The 14705-nt window shown below is 38.2% G+C and overlaps 1 protein-coding gene across 1 annotated transcript in view; it reads right to left on the minus strand.

The window, feature by feature from the left end:
- Positions 1 to 544, minus strand: part of LOC149185595 (putative aldo-keto reductase 2) — a 125583-nt gene extending 125039 nt beyond the window's left edge. Inside the window, exons 1-2 of the mRNA XM_089410736.1 lie at positions 399 to 544; positions 77 to 274 (exon numbers count right to left, since the gene is read on the minus strand). Of these exons, the coding sequence (XP_089266862.1) occupies positions 77 to 274; positions 399 to 542 (342 nt within the window). The 5' untranslated portion in view covers positions 543 to 544. The remainder of the gene's footprint in view (positions 1 to 76; positions 275 to 398) is intronic.
- Between the last annotated feature and the right edge of the window lie 14161 nt (positions 545 to 14705).

The following is a 14705-nucleotide window of genomic DNA, read 5'->3' on the forward strand; positions in this document are numbered from 1 at the left end:
GGATACTTTGACATCGACCCAAGGACTGAAAAAGACAAAATATTTTTTTATATCAATGGAAGATATGCATACATACCGTGGCTTCAATGGCGACTTTAGTGTCTACCCGATGTTGGTAATAAAGATCAATGCAGTCGATATCAAGTCTCTTCAAGCTCGCCTCACAGGCGGCACGAACATATTCAGGATCTCCTCGGACATCCCATTTTCCATCTGCATACACCCCTCCAAACTTTGTGGCTAATTGGACTTTGTCTCTTATCCCTTCAATGGCCTGCAAATGCAACCAAAAGCTTAAGTTAAGTTCCAGAAGAACAGGGCTAAGCTATATGGCATTCACTGTTAATGGTAATTGTAAGGAAGACAGAAAAGAAAAGACAGGAGGGGGACCATCCAACCTTTCCAATGAGGATTTCGTTGGTTAAAGGGCCATAAATGTCTGAAGTGTCCAGAAAAGTGATGCCCCTGGAGACAGCATGACGGATGAGAGATATCATTTCGTCGTCGGGTTTTGCAGCGCCATAGAAAGCAGACATGCCCATGCAACCCAGGCAAGTGCTATTTCATGGACTATAGCATCATTAATGCTATAGTCCACGTAACCCGAAGAGCCCATCGGATGCATGGATGCACCGTCCTTACAACCAGTGATGCTATAGTCCACGTAACCCGAAGAGCCCATCGGATGCATGGATGCACCGTCCTTACAACCAAATACATGTATGTATGGGATACTGACGCGACAGCTACATGCAATCCCATGATTTTCCGGCAACTATGCTCCATACCTTTCCCGGCCGCTCCCTTCCAACCTGTCACACGGTGGATATGATAGTACACCATACTCATTCACTGCAACCTCTATAGTCATTCAATGCAATCGCCCAATCTTGGTGCCCAAAATTTCAAAATTCAAATGTTATTTCCGCGCCCAAACTGCCCATGAAATTTCTGAAACGAAGTGAAACGAACACACCACAGAGATTTCGAATATCAACAGGGGTCTCTCCTCGCATCATGGTCTTCCAACGCTCTTCCGGTACTGGTTCCGCCATACGAGAGGCCGAGAGTTGGAGGTGCCACTCTCTCTGGTTCCCAGATTGGATCATCCATTGACCACATAAAGCAGGGATTATTTGTGCGCTCTTATATAAATGCATCTTCTGAATACAGAATGATCTCGCCGATTCACAACATCTGAGGAGCTTGCTTATATTGTCTTTGGTGTATCTGCAGAGGAAAATAATAGCACAGCGGAGAGAAATCTTCAGGGACATAGAAGACTTTGCAGTTAGTAGTTTCTTCTGTGACCTTCCTTCTTCCTTACAGAAAATGGTTTTCTAATAAGTTGCTGCGGGGACTTTCGGTTTTTTAGGGAATTTTCGTTAGCTCACTATTGAGCAATCTTTCTGTTTTGATTTGATTTCAGGGTTGTGATTGATAACGCCGTCTGTGAAAACGCAACATTGGTGAGGGTGAAGCCCTTGGCTTTCTCAGTATGAATTTCTTGAATACATCCTATGTGGGGTAGTTTTTCAGGGAACACTGCCATCTGACAATACGCATTTTAATGTATAAGACTCTGATCGCATTGTCAGCGTTCCGTTAATGTTGACTAAACGAGAGACACAGAACGCTTCTTTCCTGCAATTTGCAAGGTTGGTTTATGCTCCCTTGTTTATTATTATGATTTAGATGTCCCTGATAACTACCAAATCAACCTGTTAATTTCAATTAATTTATATTTCTGCAGATTCCGTTATGAGTTTGACTTCATATCACATATTCCTGCACTCCATCTTTAACGGCCTCGTAAAGTAAAATAAAATATTTTGCGAGTTCAAGATATCTTAGGAATAAACCTGCGTTATAAATTCCAGTTTCTTCAATTTTATCTATTATAAAAAATAATATAAATATTCCCCTTTAATGGTAAAGCTCGTTGAAGTTCCGAAGAGTAATTATAAAATCTAGATTCTGATAAGATAAGTTGAACCTAAATCCCATATACTATATGCAATCATACGGAATTGATCGCTTTGATGCCTAAACAACATTATATAGAGCATGCGCATGCTTGTAGAACTAATTTTTAAAGGACAAGATCCTCTTTATGTAAAGCAAATGCAGACATTTCAAATATATAAGAAAGGAATATGGGCATCAGAAGGAGATCAAATCCCTCATTGAACATTGAACAATCATGAACTATAATAATATGACAATTGGAAAGAACCTGCGTGGACAAAACCTCATTAAACACTAAAAACAATCATGGATAAGAGGCAGTACGGCAGAATTTTTTTTCCCATTAACTAGATTCTGGATTTGAGGTAAATTTTATTTGAAATTCCATAAAAAGAATTATAAAAATTATAATTGACTGGTTGAAATTATACAATATTGATATTCTAAAATTATTTTATTACTCTACTATTTTATTATATTGAGAGAGGTAGTTTATCTATACTCTATTATTATATTGAGAGAAGTAGTTTATATAGCCTAGTCTAATTAGATTGTTTTTTGCCTTGAAAATCATGAAAATTTTGGTAATATTTTGATAAAATTTTGCAGCCAATTTTGTAAAGCAATTATCAAACTTTAAGATTTTAGGTGTTTAGAAGTTTTTTGATGACGCTAAATCCATTTCCACCATCAAAAACATGATTAGAACAATACTACTCCAAGGTTTCTTGAATTTTGTTTATCCCATTTCTACCATTTTGATCATCCCCTAATTCCTCATCCATTTATATATGCATATAAAAAATATATATAATTCTTTTAATACTCAATCTAGTCACATTATTATTTTCAAAATAAAAATAAAATATTAAAAAATAACAATTAAATAATCAGAAAGGATGACAACACTTCCGTCTAATAGAGTTTGGGAATCTGGACCAAGTACCTGCCACAGTTAATTTTCCCTCTGTCAGCATTACGTATATCCTTAAAAATATCATTTTTAATAAAATCTATTTTTAAAATTAAGAAATCTAAAATTAAGGGAAACTGTTTTGATTTCATGAGAGCATTTTATTAATAAAATATAATTTTTATGAAAAAGAAACTTAAGACGAAGGAAATTAGTTTTTAGAGTAAATCTATTAAAACATCATTAACCAATTGTAATTATAAATATTTTTTTTGTTAAATAATATATATGTGTATTATAGAGGATATTTTAATTGGCAATTGTGATGATATGAAGTATTTTGCAAATTAAAAGATCTAAGATTTAAATTTCCTTGAGTAATGCAATCTATATAGAAGAGGAAGATAATTACAATATGCCCGAAAATATAAATATAAAAGCTGTAGGAATCAACCCACCCACTATGAGACTAAGGCTACCTATTTACCAGTTCTTCTAATACATTATATACATATGTGTGAATTTTTTTATTTATATAAGTAATAAATACTCTTACTGGAAGAAAAAAAAAAAAAAAAAGAGTAATAAATACTATTGTTTTTTTAAGAGGTAATCTCTTATTTATTTTGATTAGGATTATGATTAAACACATCATGTGTCAATATTAAATAATTGATATTTTTTTGTAAATTAATATTTTTATTGTCTCCTAATGAATTCAAAAATAAATTACAATATAAAGCCATGGAGTGCTTATTCATAGTACTTTATAGGTCGTTTCACTTGTTTCAAGAGAGACGAAAAATTTTAACCCCTTATTCATTACACTTAATCTCAATTAACAAACATTCTTAATATACCTTGACATTCCAAAACATAACATTAATACAAAACAACCACCAAACATTCGAGGAAGACAGACTTGTTGGGTCCTTTGTTGTAGAACTTGGGGGAGTAGCAGGATCAGATTAACAATGAAATTAGCCTTCGAGATGTGTCAGCTTTACATCGAGTTTATCCAAAGAAGAAACTTTGATTTCTCAAAGCTCTCTCAGTGTCTTCCAAAGAGAGAAATACATTGCATCTTTCCATCTATTTATTTTTTAGTACAATGTCGAGCAATGTCTTGATATGTAAGTGTAATACTATAGAATTAAGATATTGTTTCCTTCGTCCCCTCCTATGACTAATATAAGGAAAATAACCAGAGACCTTTTCCAAAAACTCAAAATTAGAAAAGGAAGGCTTGTTGCTCTACATCAACCATGGATTCTAGTTTCTTGATTTTTTAACCGGTCTCAGGGAAAGATCATGCATAAGGAGCCCTAAAAGTTTCTTGTACATGTAATTGTTCCTAGTTTCAGTTTTGAGGCCCCTACCAGTAAACTCCCCTCCTGCTCTGCATATGTTGTATAGGCGGCATATCGTGTAGGAGTGACGATCTCTCGAAATTCTCAGAAAAGATCAAACAGATAGAGGAAGGAAAATTATACAAAGGTATACCATACCCTCTACCAAACCCCAACCCACTGTCTTTGGAATTAAGAAACAAACGTGAGGGAGGAATGAAACACAAACAATAAGACACAAAGCAAAACTCATACAAATTTGAATTACAACATGTACCTCCACGAACATGGAGCCAAAATCACACCCAACCCAAGAAATTACCCCGCCAATGCTTGAACCACCTTTGCTATAAAAATTACCCAAGCCAATAGGAACACACCACATAGTAGCAAACACAACACTATCAAACTCACTAATAAGTAGGTCCTCCAACCCCTCGTCAAAGAGAGATATCGACACAGTGAAAATCAAACCTTTAGAGAAAAACCACACAATTCAATACCAATTGATACACAAAAGGAAGGGTAGCAAAGATACTGTGAGTAAGACAGGTGAGAGAAAGAGGACATACAAAAACTGCGCCCATCGTCAGCTTCCAATGGTTCATCACCTCTACAACTCCAATGAGATTCATTGCTTCCCCACCTACCTTAATCCCATGCAGCTAGGTAAAGTCTTGCAGCCACAACATGGCTTGTTCGGATTTCTACAAAATACTAATGTTATTTGATCTACACCTGAACCAAGCTCTCCACAATTAGAAAAAACTTCAGATTTTCCCTCATGTAGGTGGGGCTTCTACTCCTCCCCATCACCCAGCCTCAATTGCTCTCCTCCCGTGTAGGTTCTCATACTAACCATCTCTTCCCTGTTTCACATATTTAAAGTTACTTGTGTTACTCACACTTGTGCATGCATAGACCAAGTCACTCCCCCTACCCACTCCTCCCCTATAGTTTCTCATACTAACCATCTCTTCCCTGTTTCACATATTTAAAGTTATTTGTGTTTTCCTCACACACTTGTGCATGCATATAGTAAGTCACTACCCCCTACCCACTCCTCGGTGAGCTTAAGTCGATTGTAAATTCCCCGAATATACGGGAATCCGACGGACATGGGCGCGGTCAAAAAATTGACCGTGCCCAGGTCCGTTGGATTCCCGAATATTCGGGGAATCTGCAATTGACTTAAGGATGCCCCACTCCCCTCGTCCACTCCCTGCCCATCATAAATTTCTATCTTTTTAAGAGGTTAACAAGCTCACCTACCAAGCCCCTATGTCACTCTCTATTCGCACCCATCATGAAATATTAACATCCTTGGTTTTGTGCAGCACCATCAAAGAATTCCCAGGGAGTATTTTTATCTATGGGAGCAGGGGCTAGCGGTCTCCTAGGCCGAGGTCTGGTGGGCTCGGGCATATCGTGGAAGGCAGATATAATCTGGGCCGAGATATGCATCCATCTAGTTGCTCTGTCATTAAAAATAATCTGGCTTTGAGCCAGCGAGATATGCTAGCATATAAGAAGGGGAAGGCATAACTATTTTGTACCTCGATGCAAACTACACCAATTTTCCTAGGCTCGGCAAATATTTTCACCCTCCCATTTACTAGATAGTTGAATCCAGGAGGTGACAATCTACCAGAGATTGCTCTGAGATTCACATTGAAGAAATAAGTGTTGAGTCGATTCAGAACATTGTTTGCATAAGACACACCAGTGAGGGCCTTGGAATGAACGATGTGATAGTGATTCCCTCGTGGGGACCTTGTTTCTGAGAACACACCAAAAGAAAAGTCTTGTTCTCGGGGGAGAACCAAGCTTCCAGATGCTCTTCCACCACTCAGGTGTCTGCTCAGGTTGTTTGTGCGATATGAGACTGAGATAGCCAGCCTTTGGGGTATAAATTCCGTTCTCTGCTAGGCACCAAACAAGTTCATTAGGTCCCTCCTTAATCCTGATGTGAGATTCACTCAGAGCATTTATATAATCTTGCCACTCTTGGTGCCATTGAGGAGGAATATCAAGCTGTTGGGCAGATTTCCATCCTTGTGAGAAAATGGTGGTGTTCGTCTGATCAGCTATGTGTGCAAAGACCTTTATATCTTGTAAATTGAGGTGCTTGATGGAATCTTCCTCCCCCCCAATCCAGGAATCCAGTCCTATGCGAGCTTTTGATCCATCATTTATTCTCCAGATCAAATTGTTTCTGATTGTAGGCAGGGAGTGCAAAAGAGCCTTCCAAACTAATGATATACCTATTCTTGGCCAGCTAGGCATGCGGACCCAATCCATGATTGGGAGAGGCCAAATGTACTTGTAATAGGAGACAGAGGTCGAAAGATTCTGCCCAGTCAATAATATCCAGCCCATTTTTGCAGCCAAGGCTTGTGCAAATAGAGCTGGGTCTTTTAGGCCCCAACCTCCCCATTTTTTGGGTAGAGAAATCTTGGGCCAACTGAACCAAGCAAAAATCTTCTCATCTTGTTGACCATTCCAAAGGTATCTGCTACAAATCCATTGTAGACGGGCAAGGATATTCCTAGGAATCCATGCCAAAGACATCCAGAAAACAAGACTGGCTTCGGGAACAAATTTAATGAGCACCAGTCTGCCTGCTCTGGATAAGTATCTATGACACCAATTTGAGAGCTTTTTTTCCAACTTGGTAACCAGCCAAACTAGTCTGCTATCTTTTGACTGAGGGGTTTGATCCAAAATCCCAGGTATTTGAAGCCACGATCAAGGGGGAGGATACAATAAGGAAAGTGGTGCTGAGCAAATCGTGACTCATGGATGGAAATAAGTGCTAATGTAATGGTGGATTTCCCTTGATTAGCCTGCATGCCAATAGCCTTCGAGAAGATGGAAAGAACATTTGAGAAGGTGATAAAGTCTCTAATGCTTCCATCAAGGAAAATGAGAACATCGTCCACAAAAAGGAGATGTGTAAGATAGCAGAAATCATTTATTTTGAGGACACAGTGTCTGCCATCTCTTTTCGCTTGTGCAAGTAATCTACTGAGACCATCCATTACTATCAGAAAGAGTAAGGGGGAGAGGGGGCAGCCCTGTCTGAGGCCTCGCTCAACTTGAAAAAAATGGGAGGCAGATCCATTGATGAGGACACTGAAAGTTGGGGTGGAGACGCAAGCCATGATCCAAATGATGAAAGCATGGGGGAAGCCAAGGTGAATAAGAAGCATCTTGATGTAGAGCCAACTAACTCAATCAAATGCTTTTTCCAGGTCGATCTTTAGGATGATTCCTTTTAGTTTATTGGTCCGGATCGAATGAATGGCCTCCTGAGCCGTACCAATGGCTTCGTGAATCTGTTGATGCTAAAGGAAAGCAAACTGTTTGGGGGCTATATGGCAAGAGAGGATGGGGTGGATATGGTTAGAAATGATTTTAGCAATGATACTGGAAGATGTGCACATATACAGAAACTGGGCATATACTGAAGATGTGCACATCTTCCAGTATCATTGCTAAAATCATTTCTAACCATATCCACCCCATCCTCTCTTGCCATATAGCCCCCAAACAGTTTGCTTTCCTTTAGCATCAACAGATTCACGAAGCCATTGGTACGGCTCAGGAGGCCATTCATTCGATCCGGACCAATAAACTAAAAGGAATCATCCTAAAGATCGACCTGGAAAAAGCATTTGATCGAGTTAGTTGGCTCTACATCAAGATGCTTCTTATTCACCTTGGCTTCCCCCATGCTTTCATCATTTGGATCATGGCTTGCGTCTCCACCCAACTTTCAGTGTCCTCATCAATGGATCTGCCTCCCATTTTTTTCAAGTTGAGCGAGGCCTCAGACAGGGCTGCCCCCTCTCCCCCTTACTCTTTCTGATAGTAATGGATGGTCTCAGTAGATTACTTGCACAAGCGAAAAGAGATGGCAGACACTGTGTCCTCAAAATAAATGATTTCTGCTATCTTACACATCTCCTTTTTGTGGACGATGTTCTCATTTTCCTTGATGGAAGCATTAGAGACTTTATCACCTTCTCAAATGTTCTTTCCCTCTTCTCGAAGGCTATTGGCATGCAGGCTAATCAAGGGAAATCCACCATTACATTAGCACTTATTTCCATCCATGAGTCACGATTTGCTCAGCACCACTTTCCTTATTGTATCCTCCCCCTTGATCGTGGCTTCAAATACCTGGGATTTTGGATCAAACCCCTCAGTCAAAAGATAGCAGACTAGGTTTGGCTGGTTACCAAGTTGGAAAAAAAGCTCTCAAATTGGTGTCATAGATACTTATCCAGAGCAGGCAGACTGGTGCTCATTAAATTTGTTCCCGAAGCCAGTCTTGTTTTCTGGATGTCTTTGGCATGGATTCCTAGGAATATCCTTGCCGTCTACAATGGATTTGTAGCAGATACCTTTGGAATGGTCAACAAGATGAGAAGATTTTTGCTTGGTTCAGTTGGCCCAAGATTTCTCTACCAAAAAATGGGGAGGTTGGGGCCTAAAAGACCCAGCTCTATTTGCACAAGCCTTGGCTGCAAAAATGGGCTGGATATTATTGACTGGGCAGAATCTTTCGACCTCTGTCTCCTATTACAAGTACATTTGGCCTCTCCCAATCATGGATTGGGTCCGCATGCCTAGCTGGCCAAGAATAGGTATATCATTAGTTTGGAAGGCTCTTTTGCACTCCCTGCCTACAATCAGAAACAATTTGGTCTGGAGAATAAATGATGGATCAAAAGCTCGCATAGGACTGGATTCCTGGATTGGGGGGGGAGGAAGATTCCATCAAGCACCTCAATTTACAAGATATAAAGGTCTTTGCACACATAGCTGATCAGACGAACACCACCATTTTCTCACAAGGATGGAAATCTGCCCAACAGCTTGATATTCCTCCTCAATGGCACCAAGAGTGGCAAGATTATATAAATGCTATGAGTGAATCTCACATCAGGATTAAGGAGGGACCTAATGAACTTGTTTGGTGCCTAGCAGAGAACGGAATTTATACCCCAAAGGCTGGCTATCTCAGTCTCATATCGCACAAACAACCTAAGCAGACACCTGAACGGTGGAAGAGCATCTCGAAGCTTGGTTCTCCCCCGTGAACAAGACTTTTCTCTTGGTGTGTTCTCAGAAACAAGGTCCCCACGGGGAATCACTATCACATCGTTGATTCCAAGGCCCTCACTGGTGTGTCTTATGCAAACAATGTTCTGAATCGACTCAACACTTATTTCTTCAATGTGAATCTCAGAGCAATCTCTGGTAGATTGTCACCTCCTGGATTCAACTATCTAGTAAATGGGAGGGTGAAAAATATTTGCCGAGCCTAGGAAAATTGGTGTAGTTTGCATCGAGGTACAAAATAGTTATGCCTTCCCCTTCTTATATGCTAGCATATCTCGCTGGCTCAAAGCCAGATTATTTTTAATGACAGAGCAACTAGATGGATGCATATCTCGGCCCAGATTATATCTGCCTTCCACGATATGCCCGAGCCCACCAGACCTCGGCCTAGGAGACCGCTAGCCCTGCTCCCATAGATAAAAATACTCCCTGGGAATTCTTTGATGGTGCTGCACAAAACCAAGGATGTTAATATTTCATGATGGGTGCGAATAGAGAGTGACATAGGGGCTTGGTAGGTGAGCTTGTTAACCTCTTAAAAAGATAGAAATTTATGATGGGCAGGGAGTGGACGAGGGGAGTGGGGCATCCTTAAGTCAATTGCAGATTCCCCGAATATTCGGGAATCCAACGGACCTGGGCACGGTCAATTTTTTGACCGCGCCCATGTCCGTCGGATTCCCGTATATTCGGGGAATTTACAATCGACTTAAGCTCACCGAGGAGTGGGTAGGGGGTAGTGACTTACTATATGCATGCACAAGTGTGTGAGGAACACAAATAACTTTAAATATGTGAAACAGGGAAGAGATGGTTAGTATGAGAAACTATAGGGGAGGAGTGGGTAGGGGGGAGTGACTTGGTCTATGCATGCACAAGTGTGAGTAACACAAGTAACTTTAAATATGTGAAACAGGGAAGAGATGGTTAGTATGAGAACCTACACGGGAGGAGAGCAATTGAGGCTGGGTGATGGGGAGGAGTAGAAGCCCCACCTACATGAGGGAAAATCTGAAGTTTTTTCTAATTGTGGAGAGCTTGGTTCAGGTGTAGATCAAATAACATTAGTATTTTGTAGAAATCCGAACAAGCCATGTTGTGGCTGCAAGACTTTACCTAGCTGCATGGGATTAAGGTAGGTGGGGAAGCAATGAATCTCATTGGAGTTGTAGAGGTGATGAACCATTGGAAGCTGACGATGGGCGCAGTTTTTGTATGTCCTCTTTCTCTCACCTGTCTTACTCACAGTATCTTTGCTACCCTTCCTTTTGTGTATCAATTGGTATTGAATTGTGTGGTTTTTCTCTAAAGGTTTGATTTTCACTGTGTCGATATCTCTCTTTGACGAGGGGTTGGAGGACCTACTTATTAGTGAGTTTGATAGTGTTGTGTTTGCTACTATGTGGTGTGTTCCTATTGGCTTGGGTAATTTTTATAGCAAAGGTGGTTCAAGCATTGGCGGGGTAATTTCTTGGGTTGGGTGTGATTTTGGCTCCATGTTCGTGGAGGTACATGTTGTAATTCAAATTTGTATGAGTTTTGCTTTGTGTCTTATTGTTTGTGTTTCATTCCTCCCTCACGTTTGTTTCTTAATTCCAAAGACAGTGGGTTGGGGTTTGGTAGAGGGTATGGTATACCTTTGTATAATTTTCCTTCCTCTATCTGTTTGATCTTTTCTGAGAATTTCGAGAGATCGTCACTCCTACACGATATGCCGCCTATACAACATATGCAGAGCAGGAGGGGAGTTTACTGGTAGGGGCCTCAAAACTGAAACTAGGAACAATTACATGTACAAGAAACTTTTAGGGCTCCTTATGCATGATCTTTCCTGAGACCGGTTAAAAAATCAAGAAACTAGAATCCATGGTTGATGTAGAGCAACAAGCCTTCCTTTTCTAATTTTGAGTTTTTGGAAAAGGTCTCTGGTTATTTTCCTTATATTAGTCATAGGAGGGGACGAAGGAAACAATATCTTAATTCTATAGTATTACACTTACATATCAAGACATTGCTCGACATTGTACTAAAAAATAAATAGATGGAAAGATGCAATGTATTTCTCTCTTTGAAGACACTGAGAGAGCTTTGAGAAATCAATGTTTCTTTTTGGATAAACTCGATGTAAAGCTGACACATCTCGAAGGCTAATTTCATTGTTAATCTGATCCTGCTACTCCCCAAGTTCTACAACAAAGGACCCAACAAGTCTGTCTTCCTCGAATGTTTGGTGGTTGTTTTGTATTAATGTTATGTTTTGGAATGTCAAGGTATATTAAGAATGTTTGTTAATTGAGATTAAGTGTAATGAATAAGGGGTTAAAATTTTTCGTCTCTCTTGAAACAAGTGAAACGACCTATAAAGTACTATGAATAAGCACTCCATGGCTTTATATTGTAATTTATTTTTGAATTCATTAGGAGACAATAAAAATATTAATTTACAAAAAAATATCAATTATTTAATATTGACACATGATGTGTTTAATCATAATCCTAATCAAAATAAATAAGAGATTACCTCTTAAAAAAACAATAGTATTTATTACTCTTTTTTTTTTTTTTTCTTCCAGTAAGAGTATTTATTACTTATATAAATAAAAAAATTCACACATATGTATATAATGTATTAGAAGAACTGGTAAATAGGTAGCCTTAGTCTCATAGTGGGTGGGTTGATTCCTACAGCTTTTATATTTATATTTTCGGGCATATTGTAATTATCTTCCTCTTCTATATAGATTGCATTACTCAAGGAAATTTAAATCTTAGATCTTTTAATTTGCAAAATACTTCATATCATCACAATTGCCAATTAAAATATCCTCTATAATACACATATATATTATTTAACAAAAAAAATATTTATAATTACAATTGGTTAATGATGTTTTAATAGATTTACTCTAAAAACTAATTTCCTTCGTCTTAAGTTTCTTTTTCATAAAAATTATATTTTATTAATAAAATGCTCTCATGAAATCAAAACAGTTTCCCTTAATTTTAGATTTCTTAATTTTAAAAATAGATTTTATTAAAAATGATATTTTTAAGGATATACGTAATGCTGACAGAGGGAAAATTAACTGTGGCAGGTACTTGGTCCAGATTCCCAAACTCTATTAGACGGAAGTGTTGTCATCCTTTCTGATTATTTAATTGTTATTTTTTAATATTTTATTTTTATTTTGAAAATAATAATGTGACTAGATTGAGTATTAAAAGAATTATATATATTTTTTATATGCATATATAAATGGATGAGGAATTAGGGGATGATCAAAATGGTAGAAATGGGATAAACAAAATTCAAGAAACCTTGGAGTAGTATTGTTCTAATCATGTTTTTGATGGTGGAAATGGATTTAGCGTCATCAAAAAACTTCTAAACACCTAAAATCTTAAAGTTTGATAATTGCTTTACAAAATTGGCTGCAAAATTTTATCAAAATATTACCAAAATTTTCATGATTTTCAAGGCAAAAAACAATCTAATTAGACTAGGCTATATAAACTACTTCTCTCAATATAATAATAGAGTATAGATAAACTACCTCTCTCAATATAATAAAATAGTAGAGTAATAAAATAATTTTAGAATATCAATATTGTATAATTTCAACCAGTCAATTATAATTTTTATAATTCTTTTTATGGAATTTCAAATAAAATTTACCTCAAATCCAGAATCTAGTTAATGGGAAAAAAAGTTCTGCCGTACTGCCTCTTATCCATGATTGTTTTTAGTGTTTAATGAGGTTTTGTCCACGCAGGTTCTTTCCAATTGTCATATTATTATAGTTCATGATTGTTCAATGTTCAATGAGGGATTTGATCTCCTTCTGATGCCCATATTCCTTTCTTATATATTTGAAATGTCTGCATTTGCTTTACATAAAGAGGATCTTGTCCTTTAAAAATTAGTTCTACAAGCATGCGCATGCTCTATATAATGTTGTTTAGGCATCAAAGCGATCAATTCCGTATGATTGCATATAGTATATGGGATTTAGGTTCAACTTATCTTATCAGAATCTAGATTTTATAATTACTCTTCGGAACTTCAACGAGCTTTACCATTAAAGGGGAATATTTATATTATTTTTTATAATAGATAAAATTGAAGAAACTGGAATTTATAACGCAGGTTTATTCCTAAGATATCTTGAACTCGCAAAATATTTTATTTTACTTTACGAGGCCGTTAAAGATGGGAGTGCAGGAATATGTGATATGAAGTCAAACTCATAACGGAATCTGCAGAAATATAAATTAATTGAAATTAACAGGTTGATGTGGTAGTTATCAGGGACATCTAAATCATAATAATAAACAAGTGAGCATAAACCAACCTTGCAAATTGCAGGAAAGAAGCGTTCTGTGTCTCTGGTTTAGTCAACATTAACGGAACGCTGACAATGCGATCAGAGTCTTATACATTAAAATGCGTATTGTCAGATGGCAGTGTTCCCTGAAAAACTACCCCACATAGGATGTATTCAAGAAATTCAGACTGAGAAAGCCAAGGGCTTCACCCTCACCAATGTTGCGTTTTCACAGACGGCGTTATCAATCACAACCCTGAAATCAAATCAAAACAGAAAGATTGCTCAATAGTGAGCTAACGAAAATTCCCTAAAAAACCGAAAGTCCCCGCAGCAATTGCTCAATAGTGAGCTAACGAAAATTCCCTAAAAAACCGAAAGTCCCCGCAGCAACTTATTAGAAAACCATTTTCTGTAAGGAAGAAGGAAGGTCACAGAAGAAACTACTAACTGCAAAGTCTTCTATGTCCCTGAAGATTTCTCTCCGCTGTGCTATTATTTTCCTCTGCAGATACACCAAAGACAATATAAGCAAGCTCCTCAGATGTTGTGAATCGGCGAGATCATTCTGTATTCAGAAGATGCATTTATATAAGAGCGCACAAATAATCCCTGCTTTATGTGGTCAATGGATGATCCAATCTGGGAAACCAGAGAGAATGGCACCTCCAACTCTCGGCCTCTCGTATGGCGGAACCAGTACCGGAAGAGCGTTGGAAGACCATGATGCGAGGAGAGACCCCTGTAGATATTCGAAATCTCTGTGGTGTGTTCGTTTCACTTCGTTTCACTTCGTTTCAGAAATTTCATGGGCAGTTTGGGCGCGGAAATAACATTTGAATTTTGAAATTTTGGGCACCAAGATTGGGCGATTGCATTGAATGACTATAGAGGTTGCATTGAATGAGTATGGTGTACTATCATATCCACCGTGTGACAGGTTGGAAGGGAGCGGCCGGGAAAGGTATGGAGCATAGTTGCCGGAAAATCATGGGATTGCATGTAGCTGTCGCGTCAGTA

Source organism: Pinus tabuliformis, chromosome 3_1, assembly GCF_031772625.1.
Source record: "Pinus tabuliformis cultivar Carrire ecotype Pingquan chromosome 3_1, CPIR1, whole genome shotgun sequence".
Classification (NCBI taxonomy): Eukaryota; Viridiplantae; Streptophyta; class Pinopsida; order Pinales; family Pinaceae; genus Pinus; species Pinus tabuliformis.